The 19,649-nt window shown below is 41.3% G+C and overlaps 1 protein-coding gene across 1 annotated transcript in view; it reads left to right on the top strand.

Annotated features, from left to right (window-relative positions):
* The window catches only part of HYDIN (HYDIN axonemal central pair apparatus protein), a 433,475-nt gene that overhangs the window by 202,501 nt on the left and 211,325 nt on the right, over window positions 1–19,649 (top strand). The window contains exons 14-19 of the mRNA XM_027119341.1: window positions 37–104; window positions 7,404–7,639; window positions 10,122–10,222; window positions 12,602–12,737; window positions 15,633–15,797; window positions 17,191–17,343. Of these exons, the coding sequence (XP_026975142.1) occupies window positions 37–104; window positions 7,404–7,639; window positions 10,122–10,222; window positions 12,602–12,737; window positions 15,633–15,797; window positions 17,191–17,343 (859 nt within the window). The remainder of the gene's footprint in view (window positions 1–36; window positions 105–7,403; window positions 7,640–10,121; window positions 10,223–12,601; window positions 12,738–15,632; window positions 15,798–17,190; window positions 17,344–19,649) is intronic.

Genomic DNA, 19,649 nt, shown 5'->3' with positions numbered 1-19,649 from the left:
TCTTTCCACTCCCTTAACTTGTATTCCTACTTTCAGAGGCTGTGTCATTGGACCTACCTTCCATTTTAATGTTCCTGCTCTGCATTTTGGTGATGTTTCCTTTGGTGAGTACTTTTCCATTTTAAATTAGAAATTGAGAAGAATTACTTTTCCCTCCACATGGAAGGAGGAAAGTTTACAAAGAACGTCTCTTACCATTTTGTGTGGGTAATAGCTAAGAGGGTCTAGAATTGTTCTTCCTCTGCAGAATTTTGGTGCTGTTTCCTAGTTTATAGGTGAATGTTATAGCCGTGTCTCCTGGATACTAGTAGTTGTCAGGCCATGGCTGTCCCCCCTCTTCCTGCAGTGGAACAACAGAAAGCTTTATGCTTTATTCCACTGTCTTAACATTCTGAACATTCTATTTATATGCAGATTCTGGTTTGCCACTTTGGCTACACAGCAACCTTTCCACAGAGATGCTCTCAGTATACCTGTGAGCTCGGTGGTGGTTTAATTCAGGTGTTTTATCACTGCAAATTGATGACTCTTCTATATGTTTGTATAGTCTTTTTACTCAGTTGCTTCCCTGAGTCATTTTCTCCCATCTAAACTTCCCCAATAATAAAAATGATAATAACAACAGTGGCAGCAAAATTACCCATTAAATGATTCTTTCTTGTAGTCCAATTACTGCTAAGTAATTACATGCGGTACTACATTTAAACATTTTAGCAATCCTAGGAGAAGGCACTCTTTAAGGTCCCCATTTTAGAGCTGGACGAACTGAGCATTGGAACAGTTAAATAACTCCCAAAGGTCACACAGCAGTGGCAGAATTAGTATTTCAATTGAGATCTGTCTAAATCATATACTGGCAACTTGGGTGTTGACAGTTGCCCCCAGAGAGGCAAAAATTGGCTCTTGGGTGTTGAAAAAATTTAGATATAACAATGGTTTGTGTTCCTTCAAAGTTCCACCCTGCCCAACAGAATCTTATTCCTCAGTATTTAATTTCTCTTGTTAGGTAGAAATTGTCTAATTTAAATCATATTTAATTAACTGATTTGACTTGATATAAAATTCATTTATCACAGCGGTTCTTTTTAGGAGGTGATGACTTTAAAAAATTGAGAAACCCTAGTCTAAATCTTTATTCCATAATTCTTTCCATTTTGTTCTATTGTTTCCCATTTTAACTTTCAGTTCTCTTGCTTCATTTCAAGTAGGCCTGTCTAACTTGGGGAAAAATAGTTCTTTAGAAAAAGCTGACTCATAATGCCTTTATCAGTTGCTTTAACATTTGGGTGTTATGAAAGTTTCTAAAACTCAGAATATATTTATTTATACAATGCTCCCACCCTGATCTACATTATATTGGGTAAGGCACATACCATAGGAAAATCTATATAAATGAAGTTGAATGTCTGTTCATATAGAATGTGAAAATGACTGGAGAGATGTTACAGATTTGTAGGGCATATTTGAATGATAGACTCTTTTGAAGGAAAATGAAAGTGACCTACAACTTAAGGGTAACTGTGACTGATGCACAATAAGAGGGGAGTTTGTGTACCCAAAGACCTATGCAGTGTACTCCAAACACTTCAAACTGAGTCCATGGAGAGCTCTGAGCAACTGGTGCCCACAGCAGCATACCCTTCCACAGGCATTTAAACACAAAGTCCAGTCCAAGTACATTTGGAAGATGTGCCCTATGTCGTATGCCCTGGAGGGAAAAAACAAGTCAAAGTAAGCACCTCAAATCAGTTACTCCAAGAAATCTCCACTGACTTATTGTCTAGAATGTGCCCTATTGCTGAGCTCTGACATGTTAATGTAAATACTGTGCCAATGATAAGCCAATTATCGAACCCCGTGAATATCTGAAATGCTTTTATCTAAAATCCAAACATTTTAAAACATCAAAGCCCCTAATAGTACATTTCCATGGAATATGGCAAATGTATATCCCCAAGATGCCACTGATTTACTCAAAATGCTGTATTTGATATTGGCAAGCTCTTGGTCACACAATGGGTAAAACCATGTATGCATGCTCCAAGGCTAGTTAGGTTTTTCCAGTAACAGTCTTCCATTTGGTCCTCTCTTATCCCTAAGGATACAGGAAGGGCCATCACTGGGTAATTTATTCATAGTTTTCTTTCGCTATAGAGATAATAATCAACAGCTGTTCCTCATAGTTGGTAAAACTAGAAGTTTTGGTAACTAGCTTAGGTGAAAATTAGAAATAGTTTATTTTCCTTTTGTATAATATCTTACTGAACTATTTGATGATACAGCAGCTAGACTCTTATGACATAAGAGGCTAGAAGACACTACAGAGCCATGACCCAAGATTTCCCAAGTCTGAGATATGAGAACTTACCCTCCTGAGTCCACCTTCAAAACCCAAGTTGCCTTTTCTTTTACTTTGGATGTGGATTCCTAAATCTTCTCTGCATTATGACAGGAAATGTTAATAAAAACGTACCCTTTTTCTTGCCAATAGGAAATCTAAGGTTTTCAAAACACCTCGTTCAGTAAATTCAAGCTACTTTGCTGCGCTTCTGGATTCTTCACTATAATGGCCAAAGTTAGGGGCAGTTTTGTAATAATCTTTCAAAATTGTCTTATGGTATATTTTCAAATTCCAGAGTTGGAACTAAAGTCCTCATGACTCCAACACAAAGTATCACTTATTTCTCCAGGTAGATTGGCCTCCTATCACAAAGAAACATGGTTCTTAGGAGAGTTATTTATTTGAAACTATACTCTAAGAAGTGTATATAGTTAGTTCCAGATTCAAAAGAGAAATCAGCTGTTACAGGAGTCAGCCAGAAACTGGAGGACTTTTTTAGTTATTTCAGGATGATAGATATATTGTGTGGAGTTAAACGAGGTCTTCAGAGACTGTTGTAGAGCTGGGGAGTAGGTTAAGCTAACTAAAGTTGGTAGTATTGTCCCCATATTGGCAAGAAGGCCCATTCCTGAAGAGGCATCTGTTACAGGCTAGTGTTGGAGACATGGCATTTACTTGCTTAGAGATGAAGATCTAGATCTGGCATCAGGGTCTGTGGGGATCAATCATGTTAGGATATTATAAATACCATGAAGTAGGTGAGAGGTAATAGTACTGTTGGTTGGCATCTAAAATATTTAAAGTATGGCTGTGAATGGCTGTTGGATGACCTGTCTAATAATTAATTAGTTTGACTGAAGCTACAGTATCATGAGAGAGTTAAATTACAGAATTTGGGTGGTGATTGTCCCTGAAGGAACACTGAGGCTTTGATAACTCCTCAGATTGGTCAAAGAATAAAACGGACCAAGTCATAACTGGTATTATGCCAGGTGATAGACCAAAATGGACCGGATAAGTATCTGCAAAGTCACTATTTTTCAGGAGGCACAAGAATTTGCTGAATGAGAATAAGGAATTTGGAAGGCTCCAGGCTTTCAGTGAACTTGACCATTGGATAATTTGGACAGAGAAGTTAGAGTTTGAGGTTAGAGTTGTTGGGATAAATAAATATAAGCATCAAAAAATATACATGATAGTTGTCTCTTCCATGGCCAGGTATGAACTAGCAGTATTTTACTCAAGGGGAAGTATTTAAATTGACTTTAGGAGAGTGTAAAGTGGAGAGTCAGGGCCAAAGCTTAATTGTCATGATCATAGAAAGTTCATAGAAGGGTTGGCAGAAGATATTATAGTAGGCGTGGGCAAAGCCTAGACCCGAATAAGTTATCATTAACAGTAAGGGAGACACAATAGGGGATATCAGAGTTGTTATGACTTTATGAAAGTAAATAGAGAATAATATGGCAGAATGATAAAGAAGGAAAGTATACAAGGAAAAGTATGAGAATCAGTAATGCCCGGTATGTAGCAAAATCTTGTTCCATCACACTTGAGCAGAGTCTTTCTATTTCATGTAGAGTCTGCTTGTTCTGAGGAGCTTGGAATAGCAATCTGTTGCTGAAGGTCATCAATTTCTGGCAGTTTTTTTTTTTTTTTAGCAAACTTCCATTTAAGATCTCCAGTAAGAGTCATTTTCTACGTCTTCAGCAAGTAATTCAGTTTCTTTGGGTGTCTTTTTACCCAAAAGCTCACCTCTTTTTTTTTTTTTTTTTTTGCCATACGTGGGCCTCTTACTGTTGTGGCCTCTCCCGTTGCGGAGCACAGGCTCCGGACGCGCAGGCTTAGCGGCTGTGGCTCACGGGCCCAGCCGCTCCGCGGCATGTGGGATCCTCCCAGACCGGGGCACGAACCCGTGTCCCCTGCATTGGCAGGCGGACTCTCAACCACTGTGCCACCAGGGAAGCCCAGGCTCACCTCTTAATTAACTGCAGGGTCAGTTGTTAGAAGGCTCTAAAGAAGACTATTGATATATATTTTTTGATTTTTGAGGTTGAAAGAGGGAGAGTTTCTGAGGGTGAGTTTTGGGGGAAGATTTCTTGAACTTATAGATGAGCTGGTTCTTAACAATGTTTAGTTATGTCTGTATTAAGCAAGCTTGATTCAGATTGATAAAAGACTTGTAATCCCTAATTATTATTTCCTAGGGTGAATAGTCTGAGTTGTAGAGGGAGCTAACCTGGTCTGATAAGACATTAGAACCAAAGGTAAAACTCTTCACCAAAGAACTCCAAGAGCCTCAGAGAACTTGGCCAGTTTAAGATCAAAAATACTATTTTTGTGTTCTACATTTCCCAAGGATTGTAATTGTGAATTTTTTTATCACATGGTTAACGCACTGTAAGATTCTTTATAACTCTTCTATGTAAGGCTGGTATTCCCTAGGTGGGAAAGTTATAGAGTACAATGTCTTAGTCACATTTATGGCAGTGGCCTTTCTGTATAGGAAGGCTCAAATCCGTATCAAGAATTTACAATTACAACAACATATTTTAACTGTATAATTTCGGCACAGCCCATCTGTATTTGAAAGGTTCTTTGGAGTATGATTTAGACCCACAACTCACTGCACAGTTTTCCTGGATTATGATAGCAGAATGTAAGGCGGAAGCCAGCCACATCCCCAGTTACAGAGGAGAAATTTTGCTATCAACTCTTATTCAGAAATTATCTCATCTCTTTTATGATGGGACCTGTGGTATAAGATTTTTGTCAAAGACCAGCTCATTCTTTGGGGCACGTCATAGTTGGTGTGCCAGAGACCATTGACACGAACAGAGGATCCCAATTTTAGGTAATGTTTGTTTTCTAAGTCTGAATTTTTTATGTTCAGAATAGATTGTGAAAATTGTGCTTATTGATCTCCCATATTGTGAATTATTTCTGTAGACAGCTACAAAAGTACCATCTGTTTTGCACAATGCTCTGCTAACACATTTCCCTTTGCTTTGTGGAGATTTTTATTTTACTAGAAAAATTAGGAATCCATTGTCTAAAAGAGCCTGTGAATCCCCAAAAGTCTTATCAATTGTAATTTAATTTTTGGTCTTGAGTATTGCTGAATCAGTTTAATTGTAATTTAATTTTTGGTCTTGAGTGTTGCTGTATCAGTTTAACACTCATCTTAGCTGGGGTCCATTCTTCGTAGAGAGATAATGTTCCAAATAATGTACCACCTTTTGTCAGAAATGGAATTTTTCCTTTGCAGCCTTGTGATCTTTTGCCCCTAGTTTCCTTAAGTTTACTTTCTTTTTAGGGGCTTTCCAGGTCAGGTGACAATACACATATTGAATGAGAATCAATGAGACTATCATCTTTTAAATCATTATTTAAGTACCAGGAGAGGTAGGAAGGCGTCTCTTTGTATCTTTGAGGCATTCTGGCCAAGCATGTTGTTAATTATTCCAAGAAAAGGCACATACGTGTTTTTTTTGTTTGTTTTTTTTTTATGTACTAGGTGCTAAAGAAGGGAGTATAGAGGTCTACGCTGTAAATTACTTGCATTCAGTTGGACTACAGATAGGGTAGTAATTCAGATTTGGTGCAACCAGAAACCTAGGAATAACATTTGTGTTAATGAGCCTTCAGGCTTTAATAAAATAATATCCCTTTTCTTCAGGCTCCTGGATAAGCAATATGGGATATTACAAGTAGTTGTACAAGGAACTGTTCTAGTTAGGAGGTTGTAGTTGGCTTTATTCTCAGAAAAACTTCTAGCTTCAGGGAAGTAGTCTGGGCAATGGTTTGGAAAGACCTGTCTGAATCTTTATAGGATCCACTTCCATAATACACTCTATGTTTGAACAATATTTATCCCATAAATGGTCAGGTAAAACAAGAGTCATTGTTGGGAAAGTTCAGAAAAGTCAAATGTAGCGATCACGTGATTGTGAAACTGACTTTCTAGAAATACCTCTGGAATTTCCAAGAATAATCTTTCAAGTGCCCTTAATCAGACAGTTCTTCTTCCATAAAAGATCTCTTCCAAGTAGATTGGCAGGTGCAGAATCACAAAGGAGACATGAATGTGTTTCTTCCAACAGTCCTAATGTGTAGACAAAAGCTCAGACATGGGGTGAAGTAGATCAGTTCAAAATAGCCCCAGCAGTACTGCAATAATTACTCCAGGAGACCAATTGTGTTTTATCACAGTAGTGTTCAACATAGAAAGAGAAGTGTTTACATCCAGTAGAAATACGCATATTTATTCTCTTATGGGTGTAGATCATTCTTGTTCTGAAAATGGTAGCAGATACATTGGCCACCTAGGGAATCCAAAATCAGAGTTCAGTTTATTGTTTACCAGGCAAGTAGGATCCACATCTCTAGGAAAGGAACATGAGTCTCCCTGAACTGAATGTAGGAGGGCTAGAAATAACATTAAAAAGCAGCTTTGTCTAAGGGAGGCAAAAGCCGATGTATTAGTCTCTGGCTGGCTCAAAAGTAGATCGTAAAGTCTCTCTCAGGAGAGGCTATTATTCTATTTTGTGTCATCGACTCTGAGAACATGAGCCTCAGACAAGTCTAGGATGAATTATATAATGTCTTGGCAGGCTCTGGGTCACACGCGGGCAAAACTACAGAGGCTTCTCCTTTCACGCACTGGCAAATAAAAAGAGCAAATATAACTCTGTTCTTTGGGAAAATATCTGTATTTCTATATGAAAATTAATTGTACAATGTGCTTCTAGAATATTACTTAGCAAACTGATTATAGAGACTGCCTCTAGAGAGGGGTCTGGATGTTGATGGAGGGGTTTGTTTCATGTCTATTGTTGTTACATAGTAAATGCATAGTAAGTATTCACTGAGTGAATGAATGAGTGAAATACATTTATTGATTGTGCAACTGAAAACAATACTGGGGAGAGTTGGAATTAAGCAAGTAGTGTTGAAGTGCATAGACAATTCATTTAAGAGGTTTGGCAGTGCAAGGGGAGGTTGAAGTTAAAGGGAAGGTCTTGTGGGGCTTTTATTCCTCACCTTACATTTTGTTTTCCAGGGTTTCCTCATACCTTGATATGTTCCCTCAATAATACCTCCTTGGTCCCCATGACCTTCAAACTGCGTGTGCCTGGGGATGGTGTTGGCCATAAAAGCATTTCAATTTGTGAGCAGTATTCAGACAACAAAAAATCATGTTGGAACAAGGATGAAATACCTGTAATGAGACCAAAGGAATTCACTGTCACCCCCAACTGTGGCACCATTCGCTCCCAAGGATTTGCTGCTATCAGGGTAAAGTGCACAGCCTTCCAGCACATGTGGCCAAGCAGCTGAACTGTCAAATAGTTATTGGGACCACATCTAGAGTTTGCTTTATATGCCTGGTGTCAATGGGAGGGAGTGCCTCTAATTCACATAGAAAAGTGAGTCTATTTCTATAAGGAAATAAAACTACTGTAGCAAAAGAAACCAGACCAAATATATTGGGCAAAAGCGCTGACACTGCTCCAGTGGGTTTCCATCGATCTAAATGCATTGCCTTTACCATAACAGTGGATTCTAGCAATTTCTGCTGAAACCACTGCTCTAAACAGTACTAACATAAAAATATTTAATAACTCGTTGATAATTAGGTCCTGCATTAGACTCACATCATTTATACCACTAAGTATCCAGATTTATGCCACAGATGATATCCAGTTTATTCATATTTTTAATCTGAATCTGAGCTTCATGGCGAATGTGGATGTGATATTCCTAACAGTGCTTTATATTAAGGTCCACAGTGTGATGCTTTGCTTATGGCCTCACAGTGCCACCAGCAGAATTATTTCACAGCTAACTGAGAAAGATTTTAGCTGTCTTCCCTCACTTACTTTTGCTTCTCCAAACAGTTAGGTCTAGCAATACTGAAGGCTGCTAAATTTAAATGATTTGATCTTTTCTGGAAAAGGAAAAAAATAAGACTTCATAGCTAAGGTTATAGTTTTCTCTTTAGTCATTACCTTTGAATATTTAATTCAGCTATGGTTTTATCCCCCAGATTTGCTTTTAATGCTTCATAATATCTCACCATGAATCTACTCATCCTAAATCTATTCTGGGAGTTTTCAGCTCTTCTAAGGGCTTCTCCACGGATCCAGTGAGGTTTGATCTCACACATCGTTGTAATTTCCCAGTGTTGCTCTCTCAGTCTGTTTGGGCTGCTACTACAAAATACCAGAGACTGGGTAGCTTGTAAACATCAGAAATTTATTCTTTACAATCTGGAAGCTGGAAGTCCAAGGGCAGGGTGCCAGCATGGTAGGGTTCTGGTGAAGGCCCTTTTTCAGGTGGCAGACTGCCGACATCTCCTTGTATCCTCACATGATGAAGGGACAAGGGAGCTCTCCGGGGCCTGTTTTATAAAGGCGCTCATCCTGCTCACGAGGGCCCCACCCTCATGACCTCATCACCTCCCAAGGGCCTCACCTCCTAATACCATCACATTGTGAGTTAAGATTTCAGCATGTGAATTTGGGGCCAGAGGTGGGGACGCAATCATTCAGATCAGAGCAGTTGCTAACTGTGACTTGCCCAGGAAGAAGTGCAGCTGCAATGAGTTAATTTATTTTTTACTTAGTAATGCTTAGCTTACATATTACCTACCATTCCCCCCCTTTTTGGGGGCTTCTCCCAGATTAGTACAGGAAGATTTTAGAAGACAGAGCATCTATCTAGGAGCCTTCTGCCAGAACCACTTGTTCTAACCATAGCTCAGAGACATAAACAAGGGTTAGAGTCACTCCAGGAATCTGTGCACTGGGGCAGCTGCTTGTCTCCAAATCTGACAAGTTTTCCTTCCAAATCAATGACCCCCCTCTTTGCTTTATTTTTCCTTTGTATTTTGAAAAGCTTTCTCCAAGCCTCAGTTTTCCCTCCTGATCTGTACTTTAACCACGTCTGTGTGGACTTAAAAATTTGCATCCAACAATTCCCTTTCCAACCAAAACAATTTTAATTAGTACCTGATGCATAATTTATAGATAGAAAAGCTGTAACCTACGCCAGAAGCTGTTTTCTACACTTACAAGTATCTCTTCCAGTACAAATCATTTTAAGACAATTAAAAATTGCAACAATGCTTCAAAAGCCTAAATGTCAAGTTTCACAACAGTAAATAAAAACATAGGGTAAAATATACTGGCCAGATACTGTCCTTGGATTAACCTTTCTTTGGAGCTTCTTATTTTCTTCTCTAATAATGAATATGGGAGGTGGGGAGGAACAACAAGATTTTGGTTAAAAAAAAAAAAAAAGGCTATCTAGTTGATTTCTTATGCCATTTCTATAACTGACATTTATTTTGCCATAAGAGAAATCTAGCTGTAGTGTTTTATTGGTGTGTTGAATTTTCATAATTTATATAGCCCAGAGTTGTAGAGATCAATTTAAATTGCAGTAATTAAAGTTTGTTTGATGTTGCATATCCTTCAGGGCCCTGTTTCCCCTCGTGCAGGTGTATGACTCCTTTGATACAACCCCCTTGGAAATCAGCAAACCTATTGTACCAAAAGCCATTCGGTGGTTTCTAACCTGGCCTTTGAAAAAAACTCAGCATGCAGTAACCCCAAAACATAGCTTGTTTAACTAAAAATGTAAAATGCCACACATCCCCTAATAAAGTAGTTAGAAACTGCATTCATCAATGTGATCCTCCCTTGGCCCCTTTCTCCCCTTTGCGGAGGGAGAGCTGGCCTTTGAGAAGAGCAGTTTTTCACCTTGTTCTTTCCAGGTGACCTTATGCTCCAACACTCTGCAGAAATATGAGCTGGCCCTGGTGGTGGACGTGGAGGGCATCGGGGAAGAAGTGCTGGCGCTCTTAATTACAGCGAGGTATTGCACTCACCTGCTTTCTCTTCCTCAGTCTTCCCTGAGCCGCCAGTAATGGACTCTTTCTCTAGAAGGCAGCACGCCTACAAGCAGTTCACACTGCGTTTGTTCTGCTTTCCTGGGAGAGGAAGCTAAATCTGATATTTGAGTGACAAAGCTTTAGAACAGCAAATGCACCTTTGGTGGAAATAAGAGGAGGGATGCGTGTGTTTTGCAGTGTTAACAATAATAGTGTTCTTTAATGGGTCTGACTTGCTGTGTGTATAACTGACAAGGTTTTAGCAGGAAGAGGTGAACAGTTGCTGTTTCTTATTGTTATCTTTAAAGATAGTACCCCAGAGTTCTGCAGCTGAAAGGGTGAGGCTCGCAGCCCTGCAGTGGAAGATCCTGCTCCTGGACTCTGTCATTATGACTTTAAGGGAGGCTGCAGGCGGCCCCCAAAATGAGGCCCCCGCTAACATCATAAACTCCTCAGAACCATCACCAACTTGTCTCTCCGTTTTAGTAGAGGCAGCAGTGGGCTCTGGAGTCAGGTTAAGATCCTGGCTCTGCCATTTGTGGACTGGGTCTCCTCAACTAAGTTACAGCCTTTCCGAGGGTGGTATGTCACTTACTGATGATGACAGTGATCCTAAATAAAATCATTGGCCACACTCTTGCCAAAGCAAACAAATACCCAGATCTGGAACTTGAGAATGTGTATGAAAATACCATCTGAAGGAAATAGAGAAAGGTACTTACTAAAACTCTGACAGTATTCCAATCCCTAGAATTTAGCACTTCCATGAATCTTAGGAAGATGCGCCTTAAAGAGTGTGCAGCCGAGCTGGTTGGTGGGGCCATCATAACTGGCACCATTTCCTGTGTCTTGGGTTTGAGTGAAGTCACAGGGCAGCCCTAAAATAAGGTCAAATTCTTCTTAGTATTCCCTCCAGAGACCTAATTGTTTGTTTAAAAACAGTGAAAACTCTTTCATCTGGTCCTCTCTATCCCGAAGTTTTACTTTTTGTCTAGTCTTGTGTGTATTTTCTATGTGGGTTTATTCTGATACTTTCCAGCCCCTCTTCCCTGCAGCTCTCAGTAGAAAATCCTGAATTTTTAAGAAAAAGGGGAGGGGTGGTTCTAGGAGGCTACGGGTTTCCTACCATGTATTCTCTGTGACCCAGTCAAATACTATCAGTCCTCTCAGCCACAGTGTTTCAAGTAGTAAAGGATAAGCTTTACCAAAATCATTGGGTCAACTGACAACTTCCACTCTAGCTAAAAATGAACACTCATCTTGTGCTAAACCCAAACTTTGAGGTCAACAAGACTCTCTTTCATGTCACTGCTTTTGGTGCAGTCTGTAAGAACTGCTCAGAGACTCTCAACAGAAGAGCTGCTTTTAGAATGTGCTCCCTAAGGTAATTCTCCCAGAGAGCCAGCAGTATGGCTGGCGACACCCACTACCACAGGCTCATCATCTCTTCCCGAGCCATCATGCGGCTCCGTGCCATACCCTTCATTCACACCGTCTTCTGTGTTTCCCTAAGAAGAGTTAATGATGCTAACATCAATCTCTAAAATTACCTTCATTTTACCTATGAGCAGAATAGGACTCTGGGAGGGAGAGCAGCTTGCTCAAGGCTGTACTTGGTAAGGTCAGTACTTGAACCTGGCTCTGACAGATTCAAACGCTAGCACCCCTCAGCATTGCACTATATTGTGATAGTGCAGTAGGGCAGGGCAGACTTCAAGACTTAACAGACACAACATAAAACCCAAGTCACCTAGTAATAGGCGAGCTGCACACACAGGCCTTCCACTCCTCCCTCCCTCTCCCCCATCACACCCCCTCCACACTGAGCACCACTGTCACAGTGCCAGTTTTGGGTCGAGCAGCTGCCTGAGCCTACTGATCCAAGGCAGCTGTTCTGCATAGGAATTAGAATTATTACCATTAGTTAGATGGTGTGAGCTGTTGCTAGTCTTCAGGGGACTCTGACTGGTCCAAAGTGTCACAGCTAGTCAGGACCTCATGCTGGTGGCATTGGCCCTGTTTGTCATGGAAACAGATCCACAACCCTAAGGAATTTGCGCTGTGGGGTCTCTTTGCCAAAGGAAGGCCAAATATGAAAAACAATGGAAACGTTAGTCATTACCCACAGAAGACAGTGTTTAAGGAGTCCTCCTTCTAGCCCTTTTTTGATTAAAAAGTGGTGATTGGGGGCTTAGGGAGAGGGATGACAGGAGAGAAGATTTGAAAATGATTAATGTAGTTAGAGGAAAACTACTGTGTGACAGTGACAAATGTGTTTAACTTGGGACTCTGTGTCCTCCATATGTAAACAAGCTCTCCCTCCATCCTTTTGAATTCTTTAATGGACTCCTTCCTTCGAGCAGGTGTATTGTACCTCCTCTCCACGTGGTTAATACGGAGGTGAACTTTGGGCGCTGCTTCCTGAAGTATCCATATGAGAAAACGATCCAGCTTGTCAATCATAACGACCTCCCAGCGTGCTATCAGGTCCTGCCTCAGGTGAGTTACTCTACCCTTATTTATTTTTTTTTTTTGGGCCGTACGCGGGCCTCTCACTGTTGGTGGCCTCTCCCTTTGCGGAGCCCAGGCTCAGCGGCCATGGCTCACGGGCCCAGCCGCTCCGCGGCATGTGGGATCTTCCCGGACCGGGGCACGAACCCGTGTCCCCTGTATCGGTAGGCGGACTCTCAACCACTGCGCCACCAGGGAAGCCCCTCTATCCTTTTTCAGTGTTGATTTTTCTTCAGTTGGATTCCTTCAGTGAGAAAGAGAAGACCTTTGAAAGAGCCATATTCCTGAGCACATGACTGTGTGTAATTCTAATTTTTAACTGTGGGATAACCTGGAGATGGGGTTATAAAGCTATAGCTGGATTGCCACCTGTATGAGTGAGCAGCTGCAGGTGGAAACAGTTGTTAATTTCCCAGGGAAATTGCCTTCTATAAAGAGGAGAAAGGGTCAATTAGGGCAACATGCAGAAGTTGCACCTGCAAATTATTGCCTGTGCATGAACCATGCATGGGAAATGAGGCAGAGCTAGAAGTTTTCATTTATGTCTATGGCTGTGACTTGAACAGAATCACTAAGATATGGTAATGCAATATTTATAAATGAACTTGTTTGACTCGAAGGCTAGAGATAATATAGGAAGGAGAAAGGAGGAACTGTTTCTTAATGTTTTATGAAATGGATCTGCCCACGTGCCATTACACCTAGCTAGGTGGGAGACTAAGCCATTAAACACAGATGGAAAAAAGATTCAAAAAGATCTGTATAGACTAGCGTAATGAAAGGTGACTAATGAGGGGCACTTTACCAAGGATGAATTTGGGTTTAAAATTCATTTCTGTAAGTAGTACTCTAATAAAAATACATGCAAAAAATCAAATGGGGGTTTCATTTGGCTGTAAGTTCAAAATAAGTTAAAAGACCAGTGAGGTGACTCCGCGGAGCAATGGATAGTGCCATTGGCCTTCCAAAAGACCGGTGTTGAGGCCACAGAACCAAGGCAGGTTTGGGCTGCATCGGAGAAACACAGTGTTCCAACAGCTAAAGGAAGGAGAGAGCCACACATCAAAGCAGGGCTGGAATGTTGTCTTCAGATCTTGACAGGGTATTTTTTAATGGCAACTTAAAAAAAAAAAAAGAATTCTGTTTGGAGTAACGAGAATGTCAGTCTCTGTCATCTGGAAATCCAAGTCATATGAGGAGCAAGCACGAAGTCTAATCTGGAACAGAGAAGTAGCTGGGATGAAATAGTTCCCACTAGTCAAAGGTCTAAGTCAAAGGTCTACTGTGTAAAAAAGGGAATTCGAGTCATTCTGTGGGTGTCTCTCAGACAAAACCAGAAGCCAAGAATGGGGGTGACAGGAGACAACTTTTCTAACTTTCAAGTGTTCAACAGCCGAACAGGCTCGCCCTGCAGAATGCACGGTCACCTCAAGAGCTCAGAGCAGAGCCTGAGTCACCCAGGGTGATAGGGAAGCTGTTTGTGCACAGCTGGGCTGGGAAAAGGGTGAGGCACTTGCCTCAAGCACAAAATTTAGGGGAGAGCCAAAACACTCAGTAATCAAGATAATCTATGATAATGTTTTCATGCTACACTTGAAGAAATCAAAACTAATACAAAAAATCCATGATAAGTAAGATATCAAAATATTAGATAAAGGTGGAATCAGTATTACTGATTTTCCTTTGGCCTCGGGGTCCAGGAAGGCCGGGCGGAGCACTGCTGCTGAGGGAGGCTGAGTTAGATTAGGCGAAGCTGGACCAGACCAGGTGCGGAAAGACCATGGGGTGTCCCGGACTAGTGAAACCGGCACGCTCTGTGCTTCCCTCCAGGAGCCGACGCTCTGAGAAGTGTTTCCCAGTTACTCTAACTTATTTGACCGTGGGAGTTTTAAAGTTTTATTTGTTGTTGTTGTTGCATAAATGCTTAGTAATATGCTGCAGAACAGAGTTCTTAGGAACGTATGTTCGTAAACAGTGGACAACATTCCTTCATTCATTCACCTAACTGTTTCCCCATTTAAAAAACATGTACTGGGGCTTCCCTGGTGGTCCAGTGGTTAAGACTCTGTGCTCCCAATGCAGGGGGCCTGGGTTAGATCCCTGGTCAGGAACTAGATCCTGCATGCCACAACTAAAAAGATCCTGCATGCCACAACTAAGACCCGGCACAGCCAAATAAATAAATATTAAAAAACAAACCAAAAACAAACAAACGTGTATTGAGCATGTATTTTGGGCCAGAAAGTGGGCACATAATGAGGAGAGACCCAGGTCGTGCCCTAAGAAGTTTACAGTCCTTGGAGAAGATGGACGCGTTGATAGTGCGTGGTGAGGGAAGGGACTGCAGGATGCTCCCTGAGGACAGAGCAAGCGCCCAGACTCTGGGGCACTGGGCATCCCTGGGGGTATAAGGATGAGTGTGCAGGCAGGTCAGAGGGTGTGGGCACTCCAGGAAGAGCAACCACAAGTGCAAAGGGTTGGAGGTGGAAACAGTGTCATGTGTTCAGGAAATGCCAGTGGCCTCTACCAATGAAGTGCAAAGGGGTGAAGTGGATGGGGAATAAAGCATGAAGGTGCGGAAGGCCAGTTTAAGAAATTGGCCATGGGAAGCTGTTGCCCTGAACTAACTCACATTGTGGATGATTTCTGCACTTTGCTGGGTTGCACACTTTGCATTTGGGGCCTTATGCACACCTCACTTAGCCAAAGTTCCTTCTGGCTGAATTGGGGTGCTCATCTCCATTCACCTGCTTTAATGATGATTCAATTCTAAAAGCCCTCCACAGACTCAGGACAACGCGTGTTTGAAAATGATCTAACATGCTGTTGATTTCATACTGAGCCTGGGGCTTGCTTTTCCTTCTGGCTTCTCTGTCCCACCAGGTATATCAGGATACACCAGCTGTGTTGCTGTCTAGTCCCACCCCCTGCAGGATCATCTCTCCCAACAGCACCGTTCACATACCTCTGGCCCTGGAGACCCAAGTCCTTGGGGAGTACAGGTCCACAGTGTACATCTCGACCATCGGGAGCCAGGACCCCCCTCTGGTGAGAGCCAATTTTCAGAATTGTAGTTATAATTGCCATACTTCTTGCCGGATATTCCAGCCTTCGTATGTAAGGCACTCAACATATTTGCATATCCTCTAGTTGTTGGTAGTTCTAGAGTTTTTCATTTTCACTCTGCAGTGGTAAAATACCAGGGCTGTTACTTCGGGAATCTGTTTGTGGTTACATCTAAAAGTGGTGCTTTATAGCAATTGATTTTTCTCACACGCAGAGACACACTTGACCTCTCTCCAGACCTATTAAATCAGAATCTCTGAGGGAAGAGGACAAGCACATCTGTATGTTTAACACGCTCCTGAGTTGTTCCTAGTACAAAGCTGGGTATCCCTAGCTTGCTACATGTGGGCTCTGAGATTGGTTTTACTCACTGCTCACCAGATCTTTTCCTGTAGGTTATTGGATATATATACAACTATATGCTATAACATATTCTATAATTGGACTTATATCCCAAATTAGCCTACTGAAAGTCTTAGTCTTTCTCCAAGCCTGGGAAGAGAGAGACATGGAAATCTCTCTGCTGCTTGAGCTGAATCGAAGGATGAATCTTGAATCTTGAAGGAAGTTGCCCAACAGACTGTGAATTCCTAGACATCGGGTTTACTTGGAAGCTGGGTGATGTCAACATACATTTGTTTGAAGTGATTCTGATTGCTCAGAGAGTATAATAAACCCAGATTTTGCTTTTATGTCTTCCATATAAGATGCCATAGGTAAGCCACCTGACTTATAGAGCAACATCACTAAGGCAGGCCAACTGAAATGTGCCACAGTCCAGGTACCCTTCTAGCCTACAATGTGCCTGCCTTGCACAGATGCAGCACATGAGACGGTAGCTTGCTGAGCAGGAAGCACTTTATGAAAGAGAAAGACTCCCTTCCTTGGGCAGACACAGTGCCTGGCCAAGGGCACAGGGCAAGGGGAGGAGAGCAAGGTGGGTTTCAGTCCCCAGCCTGCACAACGTTGCTCAGTGGATGGCCCTATCGTGTTGCTAATACAACAGCAGAACTGAGACTCAGTCCAGCCACATCCAACTCTGAAGTGCTGGTCCTTAACCTCTAAGTGTTCTTGAGGCTGTAGTGCTGGGCATATCAAGGACCATTATTCTGGTTTCCCCTCGGGTGCACGGCTCTGGACTGACCCAGGGAAGTGGATCATTCTTTTAAGGGAGGAATTCCAGGTCTGATCAGCATGGCCATCCCTGTGACCTTTGACTGCAGAGTACCAGGGAGAAGGGATGTCAGTTCTAATAAGCACCCTTTTGTGTCCCTGCTTTTTATAAAGGGATGCTTAAAAGCTTCTGTTTTAATTTGATTTTAAAGGCCAGCCATTTTCAGCCATTCCTGTGTTCTTTCTCTTACATGGAACGCAGGTATGTCACTTAAGGAGCATTGGAGAAGGCCCAGTTATCTACGTACATCCCACTCAGGTTGATTTTGGCAATATCTACGTCCTGAAGGACTCCCTCAGGATTCTCAACCTGTCTAACCAGTCCTTAATCCCCGCATTATTCAAGGCATGCATGGTGAGTAGATTGTGGAACTGTCACTGAAAACACAGCTCTGCCTATATGTTAATAGGCAGTGGCCTTATTTTGGCAACATGCCTTTGAAAATGATCACCAGAAGCAGAGATTTAAATGGTTCAACTGCATTAAACTATGTTATTCTCATCCCCACTTCCTCTTTATTATAATCTTTTTGTTGATTTAGAAACACAATATACAGGTAGTTTGGTAAACAAGCCAATGTATTGACTATAATCCCAGTTCAGGGAGATGCTTCAGAGACCTCCTTACTGAACTGTTCCTGAGCTCAGCCCCGCACTTCCAGAAAACGCTTTTTAAATGTCTCTATAACTGGAAATGCTTCCTTGTATTTAATTGGAAGCCATTTGGCTACAGACTTGTTAGTATGCTTATTCTATTTTTATTCTCTCTTCCTTCTGGCAATATTTTAATGTAGTTTTTAAGGATGTAGGAAATACAACAAGATGGTAGTTTCCAAAAGTAGAAATTAAAGAACACAGCAAAACAAAGATAGATAGAAAAATAGATATAAATTGGTTCTAGAAATGAGTCTATCTTATTTCTGTGTATTTTATAATGACATTTAGATCCACTAGTCTTCTATAAGCTAATTTTTTAAACAGAGATACCAATTTTTGCAGAATTTAGGAATTTCTAATTCAGTAATTGAAACTATTCTTGATTTTAAAAGAAGTTTTCTAAATTTAAATATAAAATTTAAAATAGTTTAGCCTTTCTCCTATTTCCAAATTAATTGACATTTGAATGAGTGCTGACATTTGGTTTCAGCATTTGTCAGATATTTCTTTTTTTTAATTTTATTTATTCGTTTGTTTTTGGCTGTGTTGGGTCTTCGTTTCTGTGCGAGGGCTTTCTCTAGTTGTGGCGAGCGGGGGCCACTCTTCATCATGGTGCGCGGGCCTCTCACTGTCACGGCCTCTCTTGTTGCGGAGCACAAGCTCCAGACACGCAGGCTCAGTAGTTGTGGCTCACGGGCCTAGTTGCTCCGCGGCACGTGGGATCCTCCCAGACCAGGGCTCGAACCCGTGTCCCCTGCATTGGCAGGCAGATTCTCAACCACTGTGCCACTGTGTCAGATATTTCGGAAAAATCAATTATTGTTAATTTTATAAAATATCAGAGGGAATAGGATCATAGTTTTCTATCGACTTGTAATGGCTCCTCAGAGTCATTGGTCCCAACTAGGAGCCATTTATCATTATCATTATTATTATATTATCATTTGTCATTACTCCTTGTAAAGATAGTGATTTCCGGTACAGTCACTGCTCTTTTGAACATGCGATTCAGACACAAGCCCACTCTTGATCTAGTGCCTTGTTGATCTTGTATAATGAATAATGTTGAAAGAAAAATCCTACAGAAAAGGACACCTTCTCTAGTCTTTATCCAGTGAGTCGCCGTTGGTGTGTTTGGTGGAAGCATGGGGTATTGCCTAGGAAATGTGGCTTCCGGTCCAGTTTTGTATGTGCAGAGTTCACAGTGGGTAGGAGGAGTCATCCAACCTGTCTGAGATGATGAGAGGGGGAATGAGAGGGTCCCAGTGGATTACAGAGGAAGGAGATGGGCAGAAGCCACAAGAATGCTTACATACAAATACAGCAAGGATTCCCTTCCTCACTGCCTCCCCTTTCATTTTCAGATATCTCCAGATTTCACAATTTGTGGTAACTTTTGGTACATTTTAAGAAACAAAAGCACATCAAGGATCTGTTGTGTTTTACTAATATAGTATATATGTTGAATGACCCATATGGTTGTTAAAATGGGACTTTTTCTTTTCCATAAAGGTTTTCATGATTCCATCTTTTGATTGTTTAGTATCATCTTAAAACAGCAAGCTCCAGTTCCAAGGCGACAAAAGTGTGATGTTCTTCCCTCAGGCTCCTCGTGGAAAACTGGCGTTTATTGAGTTGATTACCTTTATAGCATAAAAGTAGTTTCAACTGTATTTCTCATAGGTGAAAATTAAACTCCTTTCATATTTCGGCTGGGATTTTTGATGGATTTCCTAGTAAATACTATGTGTGTTAATATAGAAATTGAATTACACTAACTTAGAAATTAACTACAGTGGAGAAAGAAATTGAAATACCGTTTATTAAATTTCAACTTGATATACCATACTGAATCTACAAATTCATCCTTACAGGAATCACTAAACATTAGGAGAGTTTCAGTTAATAGTTGTTTGTTCCCTAACCCCAGCGCTCAGTGCCCCCGTAAGTCGTGGTCAGATAATTATTGCATTTAATTTCTTGCTCACTCAGAAATAAGTAGGG

The sequence above is a fragment of the Aethalodelphis obliquidens genome, unplaced genomic scaffold (assembly GCF_003676395.1).
Source record: "Aethalodelphis obliquidens isolate GAN/ISIS:26980383/991018 unplaced genomic scaffold, ASM367639v1 scaffold20, whole genome shotgun sequence".
Classification (NCBI taxonomy): Eukaryota; Metazoa; Chordata; class Mammalia; order Artiodactyla; family Delphinidae; genus Aethalodelphis; species Aethalodelphis obliquidens.
This window is presented reverse-complemented; position numbering and strand designations above follow the sequence as displayed.